Source organism: Lithobates pipiens, unplaced genomic scaffold (assembly GCF_037356315.1).
Source record: "Lithobates pipiens isolate NorthernLeopardFrog02 unplaced genomic scaffold, aLitPip1_a1.2 Scaffold_18, whole genome shotgun sequence".
Classification (NCBI taxonomy): Eukaryota; Metazoa; Chordata; class Amphibia; order Anura; family Ranidae; genus Lithobates; species Lithobates pipiens.
In genome coordinates, this window is record NW_027507758.1 from 569,339,960 (window position 1) to 569,364,705 (window position 24,746).

The 24,746-nt window shown below is 43.9% G+C and overlaps 1 protein-coding gene across 2 annotated transcripts in view; it reads right to left on the reverse strand.

The window, feature by feature from the left end:
* Window positions 1-24,746, reverse strand: part of PKHD1 (PKHD1 ciliary IPT domain containing fibrocystin/polyductin) — a 975,887-nt gene that overhangs the window by 453,891 nt on the left and 497,250 nt on the right. For both annotated transcript variants that reach the window (XM_077489019.1, XM_077489018.1), the window contains 3 exons: window positions 5,360-5,567; window positions 4,385-4,539; window positions 3,163-3,357 (listed from right to left, as the gene is read on the reverse strand). In XM_077489019.1, the coding sequence (XP_077345145.1) occupies window positions 3,163-3,357; window positions 4,385-4,539; window positions 5,360-5,567 (558 nt within the window). The remainder of the gene's footprint in view (window positions 1-3,162; window positions 3,358-4,384; window positions 4,540-5,359; window positions 5,568-24,746) is intronic.

Here is a 24,746-nt window from a genome sequence, read left to right on the forward strand (position 1 = left end):
TGCCATGATTGCAAGAGGTCTATGCTCGAGTGCGCGCTTGTAATGAGTGCAAGAGGTCTATGCTCAAATGCGTGCTTGCGATGATCGCAAGAGGTCTATGCTCGAATGCATGCTTGCAACGATTGCAAGAGGTCTATGCTCGAATGCATATTTGCAATGAGTGCCAGAGGTCTATGCTCGAATTTGTGCTTGCAATGATTGCGAGAAGTCTATGCTCGAGTGCGTGTTTGCGATGATCGCAAGAGGTCTATGCTCAAATGCGTGCTTGCGATGATCGCAAGAGGTCTTATACTCGAATGCGTGCTTGCAATGATTGCAAGAGGTCTATGCTCGAATGCCTGCTTGCAATGAGTGCCAGAGGTCTATGCTCGAATGCATGCTTGCAATGAGTGCCAGAGGTCTATGCTCGAATGTGTGCTTGCAATGATTACGAGAAGTCTATGTCTGGATGCGTGCTTGCCATGATTGCAAGAAGTCTACGCTTGGATGTGTGTTTGCAACGATTGCAAGAAGTCTACGCTTGTATGTGGAGAAAACGGCGAGACCCGCCTAAACGAAGCTGTGTTTCCCTTCCGAGGCAACTAATAATGAAAGGAGGCCGAGGAGCAAGGCCCCCAGTAGGCGTCCAAGCATTGAAGAATCAACTGGACCCAAACCGGGAAGCGGTATGTGACAGTGAAATGAGAGAACCTGCCATGACAGAGATCCAGATCGCCATGCCACAACTTGCGACCGAGCACGAAACGGATTCTGGAGCATGTACTGAAATGAGGCCATTCCTGGGGCACGCCGAGACGAATTTGGTACACAGATGTGACTATTCGTACCGGAACGTGATAGGTGAAATGAAATGAAAACCCATGACAAAGACAAGAATCAGGGGACGAGCCCATGAACCAAACAGATGAATCCTGTCTTTGGAGCATGTACTGAAATGAGGCGTAGCAGCTGGGCACACCAGAACGAATCAGTGCATAAAAACAAAATGCGACAGGATTCGAATTGGAGCGTAATAAGTGACAGAAATGATATGCCATGACAGAGACAAGATTCAACGACTGGACTGATGGTTACAACAAAGAATCCGTCTCTGGAGCATGTACTGAAATGAGGCGTAGCAGCTGGGCACACCGGGACGAATCGGTGCATAAATAAATGCAACAGTATTCGAATCGGAGCGTAATAAGTGACAGAAATGATATCCCATGACAGAGACAAGATTCAACGACTGGACTGATGGTAGCAATAAAGAAACCGTCTCTGGAGCATGTACTGAAATGAGGCGTAGCAGCTGGGCACACCAGAACGAATCGGTGCATAAAAAATGCGACAGGATTTGAATTGGAGTGTAATAAGTGACAGAAATGATGTCCCATGACAGAGACAGGATTCAACGACTGGACCGTAGGTTACAAAGAATCCGTCTCTGGAGCATGTACCGAAATGAGGCGTAGCAGCTGGGCACACCAGGACGAATCGGTGCATAGAAGAATGCGACAGGATTCGAATTGGAGCGTAATAAGTGACAGAAATGGTATGCCATGACAAAGACGAGAATCAGGGACCGTGCGTGAACCTGCGAGTGATTCAGTCTCTGGAGCATGTACAGAAATGAGGCCGAACCCTGGGGCACTTCAAAGCGAATCGGTGCACCAGAGGTGCGACAGGATTCGCGCCGGAGTGCGACTAGTGACAGAAATGATTTGAAACGGTAGAAATGACTGGGAGTGAAATGATTTGAAATGAGATGAAATGAGATACATAACATAACTGCATGAATGAAGAGATATATATTCGAACTGGAGCAGACCAAGCGAAACGTGCGGACTGCTTGCCTTGTCGTAACAAGCAGTAAGCTGTGAGTCGAACGATTCGACCGATACTAATAGAAATGCTCGGGCAGTCGAATGGTTTCGAATGGCGTACCTGCGAATGAATCGCCTGACGTGGCGTAATCGAACGTGTTGAAAGGTGATAACGACTACATCGAAAGTAGAAAACAGTGACATGCGTACGAGGGCCACAGTAAAACATTCGATTTGAAAAGAAGCGAGCGGTTCGTGAGTACAGGGAATGTTGATGGTACATCGAAATATGTAAATTGAAAAGGGGGTGCCGAAGCCAAACCTGCGACAGCCGGCCCAACGTGTAACGACAAATTCGATGGGTACGACGACACTCCGACGGCGAAACCCACGGACGCTGATGAACGGGAAGACGAGTTGTCAAGACGGAAACGAATAACGCGGGAACTCACGAACAGGCTCACTGCGTCTGGTCTGGATAGTCGGCCCTTGATATCTGACGTATCAGGTATCGCGCACCGGAACCGACGAGGAAGATGGGCGAATGGCAGGTTTATATATTCCACCGGGCTCCTCCCATAATTTCAGGCCACCATACTGGCCTTTCTATATATTATTTGAGCGTAAAGTCAACTTTTACAAATTGTTTGAAAATGACCACATCTGTATGTGTGTGCCATCTGATACCCAAGTTTGGATCCTTCGAAGCAAATGTATTGCTCTAGTATAACGTGTGGGATTTATTTATATTGCAACATGCTTTCTAATATTCCAGGGTTTAATCTGGTGACATTTCTTCCATGTTGGAATTGTTCTTGGAATGTGGAACTGCAATTGAAAGGCTTTGTGGTGGAATCATTGCTTAGTAATTCATTATTTCTTTCGTATATAGTATAATATCCATTAACTACTGATGTTACAATCTAACATCCCTGACTAATATCATACATGTACATACAATCATACAGTGTGTTCAGAAGCAGTTTATCCACCAGTATTTTTCTGAAATGTAAAAGTAAACAGAACAACCAGGGGAGGCCCATGCAAAATTGGAGAACTATACACATAAACATGCAGATAGTGTCCCATGGGGGAACACAGTTCTCCAATATTGTAAGGCCATAGCATTTGACATTAAAACCAGCTATTGACATGGTGACAGTCATCCAATCCAACCTTTATTTTTTTGGCTGCTGCTCCCCTCTTTATATAGGTATCAAAATTAAGTTTAGTTTTGATTAGTTATACTTCCAACCACCCTCCAATCCACCATCTGTATCTTTAACCAATGTGCATATTTGTTGCATAAATACATTTTTTTCTGTTGTTATGTAATTATGGTGCCATAGTTTCATACCGAACATTGGGACATTGCCAATAATATTTATAGCACCAAGGGGCTTATTGAAAGCCTGGCCCGTGTGGAGGAACTGGACTCCAGATATGTGGATTAGATTCAATTCATTTTTAAAAGCTTGTGCCACGAAAATCAAACCTAGGTCTTGAGATCCCAAAATTTTCTCACTTCTGTCATAGGGGCACTCAGAAATATCTAAACAGAAATAAAATAAAATAAAACACATTAGGACATGTTACTTGTATGTATATACAGAACAATCACATGAACTGCTATACATTTAATAACTAATATAATTAAATAGCAGTACATATGAGGTTATTGTGAGACCTAGGGCTCAAGCAGGTCTCCATAGTATCCCCATTGTTATTAATGTGCCTGACCAAAAGTTTCTGCTGTGCATTGTAAGTGCTCTAGAAAATTATCATATAAAGATGTTTACTAGTTTCACTATGACTTGTCCAATCTTAGAATCTGATGTTAATCTCGTATTGCTTTTGTTCAAGGTTTTAGATCTTGGTTACTGATTCCTGTCTAAGCCCTGTTATGACCTTGTGCTTGTTTCCTGACTGCTCTTGTTTATCTCCTGCCTTGGCTTGAGTAGCCCCTGTTCCATTGCATTAAACCACACCTAATACTTGTAACACATACAATCAACCAATATTTATTACATCCATAGTCTGGGGTCTATCCAAACTTTATCTGTAGAGAACAGCCTGGGAGCTCATGTCTCATTATTAGTGTTATGTGACCTCATACATCCTAGGAATGTCTGGCAAGTCAGCCTGAGGGAGGGTATAAAAGTAATGGGGTTCTAGTCATGTAACAGCAAATGTGAGCTGACCGATGATTGGGGCTCTTTCTCTCAATCTCTCTGCTATGGGAGCCTGCTGCTGTGTGAAAATGCCAACTACTGACAGAAAACTAAAAAGGTATACATGCTGCCCATTGGGGAACCCATTAGGAGGCATCCTGTTGTTCATAAATTGACTTGAGTTTAGTTATTAACTCGGAGAAGCAGATGTATTGTTGGTTGTATGCTGTGGGTTTTCTTTACCATATCCTCCTAGCCCTTCTGCTTTGAAAACTGTGTTTGCTTCCTTACGTAAAAAAAATGTAGGACAAACTTGCTCGGACTATTCCTGGGTATTCCTGTCTTCATGGTTTACAACTGTCACTACAAGTTGAGCCTGCCCCCCTTACAAGACATTTAAATGTATACCTGACACTCCTACTTGCTGGCATCGTTGGTAGTGGCTGACGTATTCATCTGTTAGATTCCCTTGTACTACAATATCCCTGCTTACCAAAGCTATAACAGGTCTTAGAATTATCCAGTATGCTTCGATAAATTGCTTTACAATGTCATAGGAATACCTGTAATCAAAAAATGTAAAATTTAAAGACACCTAAAAATTCTGAATTCAAGCTTATAAGTAAATATTACAGAAAGCAGGTAAAAAAACAACAAAAAACTGAAAACCTTAATGCTCAGACATTGATCGGACATTCCGACAACAAAATCCATGGATTTTTTCCAAAGTATGTTGGCTCAAACTTGTCTTGCATACACACGTCCACCCAAATCTTGTCGGAAATTCCGAACATCAAGAACGCAGTGACGTACAACACTTACAACGAGCAGAGAAAAAAGAAGTTCAATAGCCAGTGCGGCTCTTCTTCTCGACTCTGAGCATGCGTGGCACTTTGTGCGTCAGAATTATGTGCACACGATCTGAATTTACGGATTTTGTTGTCGGACAATTTGAGAACCAGATCTCAAAATTTGTGCAACGGAAATTCCGATGGAAACTGTCCAATAGAGCCTACACACGGTCGTAATTTCTGACAAAAAGCTCCGATCGCACATTTTGTGTCGTTCATAGTCCCATGTCAAAAAGAATTATAAAGTCGGGTAACACAAATAAAACAATAAACATGATGTATCAAGTGATAAACACAAGCACATTATAGGAAAAATAATGAACTAAAAGCACAAACAATAACACAATAGAAGAAAGCGTCATGCCCATAGAAGCTTGAAATCCAGCGAAATATACTTTTCCTTCACTTGGCACCTCAGTTTACAGAAGGCATTTACAAACAATGGAGGTTCTGTAAAATGTAAACCTGTCTATATTGCCTTTAAAACAGATTTGGCATCCTGAGGTTTTAATGAATTTGAAGTGTGGCTCACCTCAGAGATGGGCTGACAGAGAGATGTGTGTCATTAATGGATCGTATGTTCAGAATTTCTTGCTGTTTGATGAGACCTTCAAACCTTCCTCCGCAAAGGACAACTTCATCCCCTACACGCCAGTCAACTGGATCCACTAACACCAGGTCTGTGTCATTGGCTCTGGCTGCAGTTGCCAAGTGTGTGAAAATGACTTTTGGAACCCAGCCTGAAAAATAAGAATAGAAAAGTATAGTACATTTTCTTTCCAGAGTAGTTAAGAATAAGTAAACCTAATCTCTAAAATTTGAGAGATTTAAGATATTAATTTCAAAAGTCATTATCAATATTTTATATCTAGAGCTTTTATTAAAATAATGTGCTCTAAAGAAAAGCTTCCTGAGGATGCACAGATGTACAAATTGCATTGAGGCACTCCGCTGTCATCACCCCGGCCTTTGTCCACCAACGTCACGTTTGGGATTTGGAGCGCACGCCAGATAGGTGGTTACAAGCGTCGCATGTCTGGGTACTAAGTGAGAGTGGTTTGTGGTCAGTGCCAGGTCCGTCTTTAAGGCAGGGCAAAAGGGGCAGCTGCCCTGTGCCATGTCATTGTTGTGGGGCCCAAAGCAGCTGCCATATACTTGCCAACTATCCCAGTGTAAATTCCCTTGTCCCTTGAAGTTTTAGTCCTGTACTGTGTCCTGAAATTTCAGTGTGAAGTGATGGTACTAATGCTGCCCAGCTCTGCCTTATTGTTGTCTACAGATGACTCTGCTGCAGACCCTGTGTTTACATGTAAATAACCGGCATTCATATGTAAATATTGGCAGCATTACTAAGTATATAGATGCGGCTGGCAGCATTGATATGTAAATAAAGGTGGCATTCATACAAAAAAGGGGAAGTTTGGGACTTTAAATGAAGCACTTGGATAGTGAAAGAAAAAAATATTTTTTTAAGCCATGTTTATTTGTTTAATTCAATGTTGTGCGCTGCACTTGTCGCCCGGACTGGTGAGTCCGCCCTGGCCAAACTACCTATTCATAACATACTCTCATGAATTTATTTCTATCCATTGGTCAGTACATTATTCATATAATTTTTATTTTATTCTATAGGAACTTTGTGGTAGCATCAGCTCCTGATGAGTGGGGAGACACCCACGAAACGCGTCAAGCTTTTTATTGTGATGTCCTACCTACACTGTATACGAAACCACACTTATAAGTCCTTGACCAATCACTTAGAAGTCCTTGACTATTTATTACAAATCAAATTTTGTTTTTATATCTATGGGATGCATATTCACCATGTGCACAAATTTGTCGATGTCGGATATGCTATCATGGGCACTATTCTGCCACATTACTTAAAGTGGGGTACCCCCTAAAAAAAAATAATTAAAAGTCAGCAGCTACAAATACTGCAGCTGCTGGCTTTTAATAATCGGACACTTACCTGCCCCAGGGTCCAGCGATGCGGGGGAACGAAGCCCCCCCCTCGCTCCCCGCTCCGCTCGCGGCGCCGTCATGCATACTGTGGGCACCCGGCTGTGGCTTCACAGCCGGGCACCCACTGCGCATGCGCGAGCGGCGCAGGGCGCCTTGATACGCCGTACAGTCACCTGGGACACATGACAGGTCCCAGGTGAATGTGCGGCGCGAGGGGAAGTGATGTCACCAGCCCGGGCAATGAAGAAGGCAGACTACGAGGGACCCCCTAGCAACCGGTATTTAGAGGTGAGTAAAAAATTTTTTTTTTGCCAATTATTTTTTTTTGATTTTTTTAAAGAATTTTAAGTAGTTTTATTTTTTTGGTGGCAACACCACTTTAATTAATTTATTTATTACTGTCATGTGCAGTTATATGTGGATACTATATATTATGTTATATATCATGTTTTTATTGTATTAATGTCTATACATACTATGAATTGGATTTATTTATAATGAGTAGTTTCTTATTGAACATTGAATTAAACAAATAAACATGGCTTAAATTTTTTTTTTTTTTTTCACTATTCAAGTGCTTCATTTAAAGTCCCAAACTTCCCCTTTTTTGTGCGTATCAATTACCGGGATGGAGGTACTTAATTGTGCTTCATTTAAAGTCCCAAAATTACCCCCTCGTTGCTTATAAAGGTGGCATTCATATGTGTATCATGCTCCCCTGCAGTGAGGAGATGATGTGCTGTAACCTCTAGAAACCAATCAGTGAGCAGTATTACTTAACAGTAATCTCTAGCAACCAATTAACAAGCAGAAATCATTTGTTGTATCCTCTAGCAACTAATCAGTGAGCCGTAATGTGTGCTGTAACCTCTAGCAACCAGTCATTAAGCAGTAATGATATGCTATAACCACTAGCAACCAATCACAATTGCTGCCTGATCTGATACAGTAAACTGAAAAGTAAACGTTTAGTCTATCTGCAAGAAAAGTTTTGCCCAGGGTCCAATCAATATTAAAGACGGCCCTGGTCAGTGCAATGCATTTGTGTTTAAGTTAGTCCATTCTAAATAAAAACTTCTGCACTACGAAGATTTTTCTCTTTGGATCCTTGGTGTGGGCAATATTGAGAGTGGATTCGTGTTGAACCAAATGAGGTACTAAGTCCATCATATCCATCCCATATTAGTTTGTGTCTGCAAGACTTGTTAGGCCTTTGGGCTATTTACTGTTGGTGAGTGAGCACTTTACACATATATGATGGAAGCACTCTGGTTGGATGCAATAGAAGAAAACACCACTCCACAGCACGGTGTTTGGGTTGTTTTCCTATTTTCATTTATGGACTTTTTATAAGTTTGATACACATTATTGTTATGTGATGTTTTGTGGCACATTGGTTTAACCAAAATGTTAAAGGATTAGCACGTTCCTTTATATTGTTTTGTATTTATTAAAATAATGCCTGTTGATCCTGGCATGAAGATCCTTCAAAAGGCACTTTTTGCTATAGGTTGGCAACACTCTGCTCATGTCTCCCAAGTCTTTCCACTCTACCTCACAGGCTTCAGATAAAGACTACAAATTACCTTTACCTTGCCAGTAATTATGGCTATTCCTATTGCTGTTCCTGTTCAGCCTTATATTTGGCACCAGTTAAGCAGCAGAGTGGCAGCGGCGTGTCAGATCCGGGAACGCTCTCTGTGTTCCAGCACCCAGCACTAAAAGAAACAATGTACTGTGTGTGAGGTGGAGTTATCTCCATCCACAGTACAATAAAGTCCCAGCCTAGGGAAGTAAATAGCAACGGGGGAGCGTGTGATCAGATAAGTAATCTCCAAATAACTTTAACTGCCATGACCACCAAGGCGTGGGTGGAGGGTGTTAAAGGGGATGGGGGGTTTAACTTTCACTGCCATGACCACCAATGCAGGGGGGGGGGGGGGGACAGAGGGGTCAACGTTCACTATCACTGACTACCAATGCAAGGGAATGGGGGAAGGGGGGAATTTAATTACTACTGGCCACCAATACAGGGGGGGTGGAGGATTACATTTCACTGCCAATGACCACCAATGGAAAGTGGACATAATAGTACTGACACCAGTGCTGGGGGCTATTATTGCAGCCACTAACATCAATGTTGGGGATTATTATTGCAACTACTGATACCAATATTGGGGGGTTATTATTGCACTTACTGATACCAATGTTGGAGTGTTGGAGGTTATTTTTGTGTATACTGACACTGTATGGTAGGGGTTTATATTTGCTTTAGCTGACATCAAAACTGGGGGGTTGTTATTGCATTCACAAATGCTGAGGGTTATAATTACTGCTATTGGCAGCAATGTTGGGGTTATCATACTCTAATTTCTTCAGTGTATATTGCAATGCACTGAAAAAAAATGTAGCAGGGTCAAAATTGTTTGGCGCTGAGGTGCGTTGTAACCTATTCATTTTACTGAGCTACTTAACTTGACACAACGCACTTCAATGTGCTACTATTGTGTGGCCCTCTGAGGCTGGGTTCACACTTCAGCATGGAGAGGCTCACAGCAGGGATCTGGTGAGTCCCTGTTTAGCGTTTCAGGTCCAATTTCGTTCAGAATTTTTGGCTGAACTTGGACCTGAAATGGACCAGAAGACGCACAGGACTCCTGTGCAATTCGCACCGGTGCCGCTCCGAAGATGTGTGAACTGGCTCCATAGAGAGACAAGTGAATTGGACCCACATCCAATTCGTAATAGTGTGAACTCAACCTGAAAGTATCAGAGGCCCTCTATAGTTTTCAAGTTGACCACCACTGCTTTAAAGGCTCTCTAAGGGGTCAGATAAAAAAGTGCAATAACTATAAACAGCATGCCCCCCGATTTTCTGAGATAAGAATAGGAATGTGAGGCCTGGAGCAAGAGGAGGGAAGAGGAACTAGCAGAGGGCCGGCATGACAGGAGTGATAAGGGAGACAACAAAGGGCTAAGGAGAATAGGGTATAAGTGGGGGGTGTAGTGTGATTGGAGGAAAAGTAACGTGAGGAAGGGTTTTGTGTGTTTAATGGGATGGGGGGGGGGGGGGTGACCTGGGCAGCATTGCAGGGGGAGCTGTGGACAGGAGCAGTTTTTGTGAATAAAAAGGCTGCTATGGCCAGTTATACTCCATTTCAAGTGTGGTCTCTTTAATCGTAGGTAACGATAAGTGTGTTAGGGCTGGAGTATGACAATGGTTGGGCAGTCATTGGAAGGTTGGGACATCTTGTCTACACTGGTCCTGCTTTCAAGCACAAACTAATTAGAGAAGGACACACTCTTACCATGGCCACAATAAGAAGAGTTACATGGATAATAAAGAAAAATTCAAATATAAATAATTGGATATGCTCTTATATGGTCAAAAGATACAACTGTCTATTAATTTCCACATTGTATTTAAATTACTACTCCTATTAATCTGAACAATCCTGAAGCTTGTAAACTTTGTGAAGATCCTCACACATTGCCTTCCATGAATTATGTGACATGTAGTCACTATGCCCTGTGAGTAGGCACTGCTGTTTCACACATTTCACAGAGCCTGCCTTTTGAACTACAGTACAAGGATCACGTCTTGTAGGCAGCAAGGTATCATGGGACATGTAGAAATTCTGTAGAAATTCTAAGTAAACAGCAGAGGAGAAGCTGCAAAGCATGCTGGGAATCCAGGAACTTCAGGAACTAGAAGGCTAGCAGACAGGCAGCGTTCACAACATTAAAGGTTGAAACAATGGGTAACCTGGGTAACCTAGGTAAGATCTATTTTGGATCTCTATTCACCTAAAATATTTTCTTGATATGTTATTAAATCACTATATATGTTTGGGATTGTAATTGTCATTATTCAATATGAAACCTTATCCATGTCTCTATTGTTTTTGGCTTAGCTGACACTGTACCTAAACTCCCGAGGAAGCTCAGATGAGCAAAACATGTTGAGTGGTAGACATGTGCTTTCGTTTTCGTCCGAATGCATTTTCGTCCGAATTTCAGCTATTTTCGTTTTCGTTTTGACAAACGATAACGAAAGCACAGAATCCGAAAAACGAAAGATCCAACATAAATAAATGCTTTATTTTCGTTTTCATTGTTACAACAGTTCGATATAGAATAGGAGATTCGATGTGACTCTGACAATAATCTGTGTCTATAGAACCTGTGGTCGAATGTGCCTAACCTTACCTCTATTAGTCCAAGATTATATGGAGAAAATATTCGACAGAGAAAAAAGATTTGACAGAGAGAAAAGATTCTGCAAGTTACTGTCCTAAAAAGTGTTTGGGGACCCGGGTCCTGCCCCAGGGGACATGTATCAATGCAAAAAAAGTTTTAAAAACTGCCGTTTTTTCGGGAGCAGTGATTTTAATAATGATTAAAGTGAAACAATAAAAGTGTAATATTCCTTTAAATTTCGTGGGGGGGGGGGGGGTGTCTATAGTATGCCTCTGAAGGGGCTCATGTTTCTGGTGCTTAGAACTGTCCCTGCACAAAGTGTCATTTATGCAGGAAAAAAAGTCCTTTAAAATCACTCGCAGCTATTATGAATTGTCGGCTCCGTAATACAGAGAACACTCATTGAAAGTCATTGATAAAAAAATAAATAAATAAATAAAAAGCGTGGGGGTCCCCCAATTTCAATTACCAGGTCCTTCAGGTCTGGTATGGATATTAAGGGGAACCCTGCCTCAAATTTAAGAAAAAATTTGACGTGGGGTTCCCCCTAAAAATCCATACCAGACCCTTTATCCGAGCACGCAACCTGGCAGGCCGCAGGAAAAGAGGGGGGGGACGAGAGAGCGGCCCCCCTCCCTCCTGAACCGTACCAGGCCACATGCCCTCAACATTGGGAGGATGCTTTGGGGGTCTGTGACCCTTCAGAGCACCTTGTCCCCATGTTGATGAGGACAAGGACCTCATCCCCACAACCCTGGCCGGTGATTGTGGGGGTCTGCGGGCGGGGGGCTTATCAGAATCTGGAAGCCCCCTTTAACAAGGGGACCCCCAGATCCTGCCCCCCCCTGTTTGAAATGGTAAGGGGGTACAAAAGTACCCCTACCATTTCACAAAGAAAGTGTAAAAAATAGTTAAATAAGACAAACACACTTTTGAAAAATTCCTTTATTAAAAATAAAAATAAAATAAAAAAAAGATTCCAGCGGTGGTAATCCACTCTTGCTATCCAGCGACCGACGATCATCTCTCCAGCGATGGCTCATCTGAATCAGCGCAGCGAATCCATCCTTCTTCTGTCTCCACGGAGGAGACACTGCAGGGATTCCGGCGGTCTGACGTTTCTTATATACGGAGGGCGGGGCCACCCGTCACCTGACCCTGCCCTCCTCTGACGCAAGGGGAAACCCGGGGTTCCCTTTGACGTATGGGTGACCCCGCACCCCTCTGATGTAACACAGGCAGGTTTCCGTTACATCAGAGGGGGGCGGGGTCACCCATACGTCACGGGGAACCCCGGGTTTCCCCTTGCATCAGAGGGGGCGGGGTCAGGTGACGGGTGGCCCCGCCCTCCATATATAAGAAACGTCAGGCCGCCGGAATCCCTGCAGTGTCTCCTCCGTGGAGACAGAAGAAGGATGGATTCGCTGCACTGATTCAGATGAGCCATCGCTGGAGAGATGATCGTCCGTCGCTCGATAGCAAGAGTGGATTACCACCGCTGGAATCTTTTTTTTTTTTTTTTTTTAATAAAGGAATTTTTCAAAAGTGTGTTTGTCTTATTTAACTATTTTTTACACTTTCTTTGTGAAATGGTAGGGGTACCCCCTTACCATTTCAAACAGGGGGGGTGGGATCTGGGGGTCCCCTTGTTAAAGGGGGCTTCCAGATTCTGATAAGCCCCCCACCCGCAGACCCCCACAACCACCGGCCAGGGTTGTGGGGATGAGGCCCTTGTCCTCATCAACATGGGGACAAGGTGCTTTGAGGGGTCACAGACCCCCAAAGCATCCTCCCAATGTTGAGGGCATGTGGCCTGGTATGGTTCAGGAGGGGGGGGGGCGCTCTCTCGTCCCCCCCCTCTTTTCCTGTGGCCTGCCAGGTTGTGTGCTCGGATAAAGGGTCTGGTATGGATTCTTAGGGGGACCCCCACGTCAATTTTTTTTTAAATTTGACGCGGGGTTCCCCTTAATATCCATACCAGACCTGAAGGGTCTGGTTATGGATATTTAGGGGGAACCCCACGTCAAATTTTTTCTTAAATTTGAGGCAGGGTTCCCCTTAATATCCATACCAGACCTGAAGGGCCTGGTAATTGAATTTGGGGGACCCCCACGCTTTTTTATTTATTTATTTATTTTATCAATGACTTTCAATGAGTGTACTCTGTATTACGGAGCCGACAATTCATAATAGCTGCGAGTGATTTTAAAGGACTTTTTTTCCTGCATAAATGACACTTTGTGCAGGGACAGTTCTAAGCACCAGACACATGCGCCCCTTCACAGGCATACTATAGACACCCCCCCCCCCCCCCTCCCTACGAAATTTAAAGGAATATTACACTTTTATTGTTTCACTTTAATCATTATTAAAATCACTGCTCCCGAAAAAACGGCCGTTTTTAAAACTTTTTTTTGCATTGATTCATGTCCCTTGGGGCAGGATTTAGGTCCCCAAACACTTTTTAGGACAGTAACTTGCAAATTAGTCTTTAAAATTAGCACTTTAGATTTTGAACGTTGGAGTCCCATAGACTTTAATAGGGTTTTAAAGTTCACACGAAGTATGCTATATACTAGCTCCGTCGAATCTTCTTTATACATTCGACAGACACCATAAGCCTTCAAAGACAGATTCGACCGTAATTCATGAGGATTTTCGGACGAATGCAATTTTTGAACGAAAAACGAAATAAATAAAAACGAATTTCGGGAGTAACTAAATAAATTAATTTTTCGGACGAAAACGAAATTCCGAAACAAAATATTTTACTCTGCACATGTCTATTGAGTGGTATATTCTGAGTGGTATCTCTTGCTTCAATTATCTGTTTTATCTTCTACAGAACTTGATGTGGATAATTTTATTTTGTCATGTTATTTGCATTTATTGTAATAAAAACTTTTTATGGATATCTGTAGAATATCTATCTAAGTCCCGGGTTTGTTCACCCCACCGTCCTTTTTCTCTGTTAACATTAACCCTTTAACGTTCTGCTGCACCGTTTGGTAGAGCACATTTTGAGTCATGCTAACTGAAAGGTTTAGTGTAATATACCATTTATGATACTTAAATAACACTTCTTTTTCTTTTTTTCATAGAGGCATACACCTAAGGACAAAAAGAGGGACAATCGAGGAAGAAAGATGGACAGAAGGATTCTGTTCCAAATGAGGGGCAATCACAGGCTAGGAAGTAGTCTTTTTTTACTGGCTTTTGTACACTGCAGGAGGAGGGCCAGATCTTGTGGGGGGGGGGGGGCATGCTGGGGGTGGGCTATGCCCCCCAGATTTTTGTCTTGCCCCCCAGGACCAGTGGCATCAGCCGGGTGGACCCTATAGTGAGTCACTGGAGCCCAGCCAAATCCAGCGCCTCTAAAGCACAGCAGTCACTATCAGTGCAATGTTCAGCCCAAAGCCAGCTCCAGCTGGACCCTAGAGGACAGACAGTTTAGCCTGGCCGCACCATCTAAGAGTGTGTGAATGCCTCTGGGAATAAGCATGCATGTGAATGCCTCTGGGCAAAAGCGTCCCCTTTAAGCCACCCCCACTGTTAAGCGCAATCTTGCTATACCTACCATTCACCGCAGCCACAAGTATAAAATGAAGGTGTGGTGATACCATGCACTCCCTGATCAGACAGGCTAGATCTGACCCTGTGCAGGAGAATGGTAGGCATGGGACCTGAACTTAGAGGATTCTCCTTTTCTTTGTACACTATTTGTTGTGCTCTGTGTCAATAACTTCTATGTGTAGACTGCTATATGCATCTGTAGATTTCTCTTTCTTTCCCCTTTGCTTTGGTTACAATATAGCATTGGCCAGAGTAGATTTAGCAGGGAATGAGTCCGTCAGTTAGTATGCTCACCTCTGTCTGCTGAAAAGCCATGGAGCCGGGCTTTCATGCTTGGATAAAGCCCCACACACACTATCAGATTTTCTGCTGATTTTTGTCTTCAGATTTACCAAAGCCATGTAGTGCAAGGGCCTGCCTGATTGCATACAAATTGAAATTCCTAAGGTTTGACCTCATATTATATGGTTTTGGTAAATCTATAGGAAAAAATCAGCAGAAAATCTGATAGTGTGTATGGGGCTTTAGGGTCTGGTATGGATTTTGGGAGGGGACCCCACTCCATTTCTTGCCATGGGGTTCCCCTCAAAAGACCATTCCAGGCATGAAGGGCCTGGTATGGAATGGGGGGGGGGACCCCCACTCTGTTTTTACTTTTTTTTTTACTGCCGGTGTCATGTCGAATACTGTCCCCCATCAGATAGTGTCCGCCCTATACTACGCGGAGGACAAAGGAGACGCGAAAGTCTCTGAAGATGAACAGCTGATCGTCAGCTCTACACGGTGCCTCCACACTGAGTCCAGACTCAAGCCCCACCATCCAAGTGGACATAGAGTTAGAATGAAAAAATGCTGTTCCCGAAGCGTGGCGATCAAAGCAGGCCCATGAGGGGCCCTGTTACAAAGCGGTGACTATTAAGTGCACAGGAACCGTGTACAGCTGATGGTCAACTGTTCAACTTTGGAGACTTTCGGTGTCTCCTTGTCTTCCGTACAGCACAAGCGCTGCGCCTGCGTAATACGGGGCGGACACTATCCGATGGGGGGATCTTTCTAGTCAGAACACCGGCAATTCTTTTGTTTACCTTCTGCTGTCAGCATATGAGCCATGATTGTAATGGACACCGTGGCCTCCCACTCCTTAATATCAAGCTATTTACTGGTTGTTAAGGACACCGGCAGCTGTCGGCTCCTTAACAATCAGCTAATATAAAACACATTCCTTAACTATCGCATGCCTGAATCACTATTTTGTTACTGCATATATTTATTTATTTCCTTTAGTGAATTGACTTTAACGTCATTTTATGCAGAATTTACTGACCTTTTTTGCTTTTTGTGGTAAACACTGCATAAAAAGATAATGAATTGACATTTTGAACATCGCATGCGGTATTTAGGAAAGATGTATCAGATCACTTAAATGCTGCATGCAATCTGCTTTAGTGAATGGAGCCCATTATGACCCTGTCACCAAATAATACACCCAACACTAAACACAGGCAATTTAATCACGGGGCATAGGGCTCTCTGTTTAGCTGCAGGCAGAGAGCACAGGTGCACAGTCCAGCCCTACTGCCGGCAGCCTGTAAAACACTATGAAAGGCTGAAAGTAGGCTGTAGCTGGAAGGTGCATCTAGAACATTTAGAACAGTATGCGACCAGGGAAGAATGTCCAGAACGCAAGCAGTCTGCTTTCCAGGCATTCATTCATGGGCGCATACTTCCCTAAATGTTCATACCTCTAGATGTACCGTCCATCCTCATCTAGCTGCAGCAAGTGTTAGCTTATCATAGAGTTTGACAGCCTGTTGGCAGCAGGGCTGCATAGTGCATCTACAGATAAGTGCCAGTGCCCCATGAACCGGGACTAAATGCCAAGTGTGCATGGGGTCTAAAGCTGTCTGCAGCAGTGGCTCATACTTAACCTTCCCTCCACTCCCCTCCCTATTCATTTGCAGCTTATAGCAAGGGTTAGGAGCCCTCTGTTAGCACCAAGTCAATCTTAGTTGAAGCTTACACAATGACTTTTTCCCGTGAACCATGTGACAGCACCAATGTCATCCACCAAGTACCGGCTCTATCACATGAGAGGTAGAGGAGTCACATGTTCCCCATAGAAATAAAGGTTACTTTTCTTGCACCCCCCCCCCCCCCCCCAATCACCAACAGAGAATGAATCAAGAGGGAGCGAAGGGAAGGAGAACATAAGTCCAACATGGACAACACACAGGTTCACTTTAAACAATCCCTGTTTTATTTGAGGCATTTTTGCAGAAAAAAAATATGTGTGATCCCCATTAGGCAGCTTTGCCGTTGTCACTCATGGCACCCAAGCACTTTATCCTGAGCGCTTTCTGCATACAGCTGGCACTGCTTTTCCATTATTGCCACTTAATCTATGGTGCTATTGAATGCGACAAGGAATATTTGCCTGCAGGAATTAGCAGGCTCGCTGAAAGGATCGTTTAAATGCTAAGAGCAGTTGGCTCTAACGACAACATATTGCTAGGTAAATTTTCATGGCTGTCAATTGAATTACGCATTATTGTTAATGGAAAGCTGTCAGTTACACAACGTTGAGCATGTGCCCGATTATGACCAATTTTGGACAATTTGCTGGGGAAACGCATGACCCCCGAGGAGGGAGGAAATAATTTTTAAAAGCTCACAAAGAAAGTTGGAGAAACGAATGTCGCGTGAATATTTATGACCCAATATATTTTCATTTGTGAGGTTTGGATATTTGGAGCATTTTTTCACATATGCCTCAATCTGCACAGCTTAAACTTTAAGAATTGACATAGGTGTAAAGAGAGAAATCTTAATACTGAAGGGTTAAACCATACAAAATGGACACGTAAAGAGCACCTGTCATTTTGAAGCATTGGGAAGGAGCAGTGACTCCATTTGTTCAGAAAATAATGCTTTGATGTATCCAAATAGTCTAAATACCTAATGACAAACAGGGCTCTTTGGTAGATGACCAGATACCACCGTAGCATCCTTTCCATGTGTTATTACTATTTTCCAGCTAGGCCTTGTAGCTGTTAGAAGGGTGAGCATATTAAGTATTTACTCGGATCATGATTGCCAGGAGAGAAACAAGGTGAAACAATAGTAAATTTGCCATTTTTTGGATATATATTCAAATGTGATCAGCTTAAATGACCCAAACTAAACCCAAACTAAGTGATATTTCAATTTCTAAATACACCTTCTTAGCATTCCTGCATTGTATGGATTTTCTTCTTTGGAAGTAGATATCATCTTTAGGACTCCATTCCCACATCATATTTTACAAAATATATATACCGGTAAATGCAAAATCTAAAATCTCAAATGAGAGTCAACATGTTACTTTAATTTAAAATCTGTGGCTTAAAATAATACTTGGTGACCCTGCCATGAACGTTCTACTTCAGGTAAGAACTAAAAGTCATTACCACCACTAAGAACAAAATGGAGATCTCTTTGATAAGAATATGCCCTTGAATGTATAAATGAAAATATACCGATGTAGCACCCTGGTAGTAGGCAGGTTTGCTAACAAATTCAGCTTGCTACGTGGTAAACTAGCCTGGCTGATTGATAGGGGATTCACTGGCTTTTCCCTAACTCTGGTTTTGGTGCACCTCTCTCTCTTCTGTCACCAGGTGGAATCTGAGGCCTATCAAGGTTTGAGAGAAGCAGTGCAGGGGCTTTCCTTCACGGTGCACTGGGCAACTTTGCAGCTGGACAGGGTTTAGTATTGTTGGAGCTTGTTCCACCACCATGCCTCCAAAATGCTAGTGGTGATTCTGCCACAGCTCTCTCGTCCACCCCTCCTCTTCTTCTTCCTCTATGGCCTCTTCTGCAGATTTTTCCCCCGAACGCTCCGTAAGCGTTCAAGGCGCTAGGCAAGCAGTCAGGCAAAAAGATGCCATGCGGTGCTTGAGTTGGTCTGCTTAGTGGACAAGAGCCACACTGGGGCAGAGATTATGTCAGCTCTGCAGGGGTAGGCTCAGGGCAGGCTCAGAGGTGGTTGACGCCCCACATGCTTCAGCCAGGAATGGTTGTATGCGACAATGGCACCAACCTTCTCTCTGCCCTCCGACAGGGACACTTGATCCATGTTCCATGTTTGGCACATGTCCTGAATTTGGTGGTGCAGCAGTTGTTGAGCAAGTACCCAGGCTTACAGGATCTCCTGAGGTAGGCCAGAAAAGTCTGTGGTCATTTCCGCCGGTCATACAATGCCAGTGCTCAGCTGGCTGACATTCAAATGGAATGCAACCCTCCCCACCAACCGCCTCATTTGTAACATGTCCACCAGGTGGAGCTCAACGTTGGCAATGCTGCAGCGACTGCACACACAGCAGAGTGCCATCAATGAGTACCTGTGCGAGTGTGGCACCAGGACAGGGTCAGGGGAGCTTGGCTTCTTTTCACCACGCCGGTGGCTACTGATCAAGTATGGCTAGCAGCGACAATGCATGCATCAGTGAAACTGTCCCTCTAGTCTTCGTGTTGGAGCACACGCTTTGTGGAATAATGGACAGGGCACTTGAGGCAGAACAGCCGGAGGAAGAGGAGGTCTTCCTTACTTTTCAAGGCCCCCTTTAACCAGATAGCATTCCTGCGGGCCCACCAAACACACAGAAAGAACAGGAGGAGGAGGAAGATTGTGTCAGAATGGATGTAGAGGATAACACTCAGCAGCAGTCTTTAAGGGATGGTTTTCAGTCACCAGAAACCCAAGGAGTTGTACGTGGCGGGGAGGAGGGGGTAACAAGGGTAAGATTGCACAACTCATCCTGCCTTTGCAGAGGGAGCAGAGGATGAAACATCTTCAGGAGGCCTTGAAGAAAGGTTTGTGCAATGCATTTCCAGACCCTGGGAGGTTACAATTTCCTGGTGATAGACAATGTGTTGCTGAGGCTTTGTCCAGTCAGAGGAAGAGCGGTGGAGAAGGTGGCTGACCAATGCCTATAAACAATTTTTCAGTCCTCAGCGCCAAGGTCTGATCAGTTCAAGCAACCATTGCCAGCGTCTGCATTACATGGTGCAGGAATGTCTAGGGGCAAGAGCAGACTTGGAGACCTTTCCAACAGAGCATCCACTGGGTTACTGGGTCTTGAGGATGGACCACTTGCCAGAACTTTCTCAATATGCAATTGAGCTACTGGCCTGTCCTGCATCCAGCTTGCTTTCTGAATGCACATTCAGTGCTGCTAGAGGGTTTGTAACAGATCAAACAGTGTGCCTGTCCACAGACTCCGTTGATAGGCTCACATTTTTTATGGCAATAACTTGCATATAAGCCTTTAAAATTAGCACTTTTGATTTTTCATGTTCGTGTCCCATAGACTTTAATGGTGTTCACATGTTCAAAGTAATTTTTTGCCTGCTCGCATGTCCTGCTGCGAATCGGGGGGGGGGGGGGGGTTCGGCTCATCGCTACCCCGGAACAGTGAACAAGTGGGAAAACTTCAGCAGAGTGTCAAGCCTTGAGGAGAAAGCAGTGGGTTAGCTGCGGAAGAGTTCAAGAAATCGTGAAGTCTAGTGACAGACCGGGAGCTCAGCGAGTGAAGATCTACAGTAGGATACTGTAAGAGATGAGAAAAGATCTATAACTGGTTACTGTGAGTTATGTGTATGGATCTCTATTGACTGTTCAAAGTTCAGTTCAGTTGCCAAAGGAGAAAGTAGTTCCACCAATACAGTTGCAGCATCCAGCTTAAAGGCCCTTTACCTGTATAGCTGTCTGTCTATTTTTGTCTCTGAGTCTGCCAATTGTTATTCCATCTGCCTAAGGGTGTCCTGGCCCTAAATCCTCTCTTCCTCAGTTCTTGTTAAGAGACAATAAATCTCTTTTGTTTGCATCCAAAAAGTGACTAGCGCCCATGTTTTCAACTTGCATTACACACACCATGCCTAGTAACCCATACTGTGAAGAAGAATGTCAGCTCTCCCTAACTCTGGAGGTCACCATTAGGCCTTTAGAGGTCGGGGATGCCACTACACCTCTTAACTGCCTTTATTTTAGAATACAATCGATTATAATTCTTGGTAGCTCATTGTAATATGTTCTCGTAATCCTAGCGCTCTATAGATATGTTTATTTTAACCATATGCGTTATCCGGAAGATGTGATATAATGTATCAAGTGTAGCTACATGGCATGATGCAATCACGCTCCCGGAAGTGTCTCCGGAAGTTTGTTCGGGTCGGTCCAGATTGTATTACCGGCAGTGCGGTTTTACTTCTTTCATATGTAAGTGTATACTGATTGTTTTTAACAATAAAAATATACAGATTTACAGTATGTGGGTTGCATGGTCTCCTCTTTATTTTACCATGTGTATGTGCACATGAATGAATACTGGAGATGGAGGCTTAAAGGGATATTTTCCCCATTTGTACCAACTTGGTGGATGAGATTGCAGAGTCTGGATGAACAGCAGATGCATTTATATAGAGCGCTTGATGACTTCTCATTAATCAGAGATTCAGTGTTTTTCGGTAAGACTTCTGGTGGCGGTGACCAGTCTGGCGAGGGGTCACAACACCTTTTTTCTTTTCTGTGTTTGGAGGATTTATTACTACGTATTATTACACTTTTTGGACTTTTGTGGATTTCACTCATATGTTTATTTATTTATTAATTTTGATAATTTGGTATACTGTATATTTGTTTTTGTAGCACAGCACAGTGCTTTGCTAAGATTGTAACCATATATTGTATCCTGTGTTTGTTTAAAAAAAGAACTAAAAAAAAGGTTCTTGTTCAGGCACTCGGGTTCCTGTTATAGGGTGACAACTCACTGTTCCTGTCTCCCAGCTGTTCACCTGTGTTGTTACCCTATCATACTTAGAGCACACTGCACTCTTCTGTGATTCCCAAAAAGCTCAATAAAATCATACAACTGGACACAATACTTTGCTGTATGCATAGCAATGGTCAAGGATTGCAAACAAATAACTAAAAAATAAAAATGGTACTCATTGGTGATAAAAAGTTGGATATTGAAAGTATTTATTATTGTGTGTGCCTCAATTTGAGAGTTTCCCCCTGACCTTCCTGACATGAGTCACCATGACAGGAAGTGGACATGGACAGCGATAAAAACTATATAAAAGAGGTTCGTAGCTCAAAGGAGAAACCTCTCTTTTTCATATACACAGCTACTGTATATTAGCTAATCAGAAAAAGGGGGAGAAGACCCACACATCAAAAGTAAATTGAACAGAGCACACAAAATAAACATTTTCATGCCAAATACACTTAGTAAAGCAAAAAAATTATAAAAACCCTTCTCTTTATTTTTGTTCTTGTTTCTGATAGAATAAACAATCTGGAGTTTCATTGTGCGTATAGAACCTAAAGTTCTGGTGCACAACCTGCATCCTCAGGGCTACATGTGGCTCTTTTGTTACTTGTTTTGCAGCTCCTGGACCCCTAGCAGGCCGTAGTAGAAAAACTCAGTGGTCTCTAGAAATCCCTTATAACATGTTCCTCCCTTGACAAGGTATCCCTTCATGTTGAGGGCATGTGGACAAAGGCCTCTTACCCACAACTGTGGTCCAGTGGTTGTAGGGGTCTACAGGCAGTTGGCTTATCATAATTTGAAAACCCCCTTTAATAATAAGGGGGCTGTGTGATACCGCCCGCCCTACACCCAATGTGAGGCTGTTTTTATTTGTAAATGTTAGTGTTGCTGTAGTAATTGTACACATCTCACAGATGTGCCACTTCACAGGCAGGGTCAGGGCATCCCCATGAAGTTTCTCGGTTTTAATGTTTCATGTTAAGTGTAGCAGCCACAACCCTTTGTAGGGCGGCCTTGACTTATTGGGCTTACCGGTTACCTCTGCTTGGCTTGTTCTTCCATGTCTAGGGGTTCCCAGGGTTGATACCCAACAACTTGGACGCTGACACCAATAAAGTCCTTTTTGAAAGGTTTTATTTTGCAGGGGACAGAAGGAAAGGGCGAAGAACTCAGGCACCTTAAACTGCAGACATAACGAAGTCTCTTATACCACCCAGAGAGTAGCCACTCGCAGCTGTGCACTTCAAGGCTGAACAGATCTCTAGCCAGAGATCATGGCAATCAGCACGTTGATTCGGAACTTGACGTGCATCTTCTTGCAGAATTACCTACCTAACTATCCCAGAATCCTTGTAACTTGCAGACACACTGGAAAAACTTGAAGACACAAAGAAATTCTTCTTCTTTTCTGCAAAACTTTTCAAAGACTTGACTCCAGGAACAGTTCACCAATAAAACCTTGGGTCAGGTAGAGTTAGGTCTTTCCCTTGAGCATCAACGGTGGTGATGAGATAAATGGCACTCTCTTTATCCGGTCTGCATATTATAACTTTGTCACAATAGATGTGCCGACCATAGCTCCAATACAACAACAGTCCTGAAATCCGTTCGGCAATTCCCATGTGAAAGGCATCTCTCGCAGTGACTCTGAGACCTTAGGATGGTCCCGAACATTTTCCGTATGTCACTTCTTTCACAATGTCCACGACTTCATCCAACACAGGAGAAATCAAGTCCATACTCTGTTGCCTCCCGCTTATAAAAAGTCTCAGGGGCTTAACGACCCCGTCATCCTCGGGCAGTGTCCATGCACCGGCAACAGTTCAATTTAGCATAAAAGATTTAAAAGTCTAAAACCTTTACTCACGGTAGCTTCGGCTCGAAATACCAGTCACCCCCCTCATCGGAGCCGGTCTCCACTGGCGAGTCAGGCGAGGAGTCTCCGCAAGGCAGATAATTCTCTGTAACAGCACTCGCAGTACCCTGACGCTTACATTTAAACACCTTCCCCCAGATATCTGGCCTCTAGGTGCATGAGGCAGGCCTGCCTCTGCGGTGGTGGGATTTTCTGCTTTGCTCCTCCGCCTGAACTTCCCATGCTGTAGTGGCAGCCTTCTTCCGCGGGGTCACATCCGCAACCTCCGCAAGGGTTTCCAGAGCTTTGGAAGGGGCATGATCCCTCTTAGTAGTCTGAGCCCCGAAAGACAACACTGGGGCATATCCGACAGACTCCTCCGTGGAAACACCCATGGCCCAATCGTATCGAAAAGGCCCGGGGTGAAACAGTGGGCTGCTCAACCTGGAACACATAGTCCCCACACCTCTGACATCTTGAGAATGGCCGGGGGTTGGTGACCAACCCATCGAACTTCCTGCACAACATCCCGAGGGCCTCAACTTCCCCTATGTTGCATAGGACGAACCACCCCTGCGGCAGCAACCGAATGCCCATATCCGTAATTACCGTCCCAGGCATCTGCACATTCGCTGGATCCCTCACTGTAGGCATCCTGGGTCCAGGAGCTGGCTGCGCATGCAAAGATCCATGCATTCTCAAACTTTTCTCCAGACTCCGATAAAACAAACTCACTCCAGCCTAAACTCCTCCCACTGGCACTGGCTCCTGTGTAGTTTTGCACGCTTTTGGTACAGGCTCCTCCCATGCTTACGCACCTCAGTGAAAGTCTCTCCAAAATGGCACTGATCTTTGTGGCGTAGTTCAAAAACATTCTTCACCCTCTGTTCCAAGTCCCTGCGAGGTAACTGTAAATCCCGGACGAGCCCCCCTGTGTAGCTGCCATAACTCTTTGTAGGGCGGCCTTGACTTATTGGGCTTACTGGTTACCTCTGCTTGGCTTGTTCTTCCACGTCTAGGGGTTCCCAGGGTTGATACCCAACAACTTGGACGCTGACACCAATAAAGTCCTTTTTTTTAAAGGTTTTATTTTTCAGGGGTAACATCCAATAACACAGTCTCGTATAGGAATAGAAGGCAAGGGGTGAAGAACTCAGGCACCTTAAACTGCAGACATAACGAAGTCTCTTATACCACCCAGAGAGTAGCCACTCGCAGCTGGGCACTTCAAGGCTGAACAGGTCTCTAGCCAGAGATCATGGCAATCAGCACGTTGATTCGGAACTTGTAAAATCCTCTGAACATGTACAAGTTATAACTGAAAGTAAACAGGAACCTTTTTCCTCAGTACCTGGAACGTTCTCTGTCTCCTTGATAATACTGGTAAAAGCATGGATTCGTCAATGTCCTTCAAAACTCAGTAACCAGGCACTTCTCAGGATGCCACTTGTCGGCCCTCCTCTGAAGACTCCCCCCCGGTCACTTTCACGAGCTGTGGTGCCCCTCCACACACA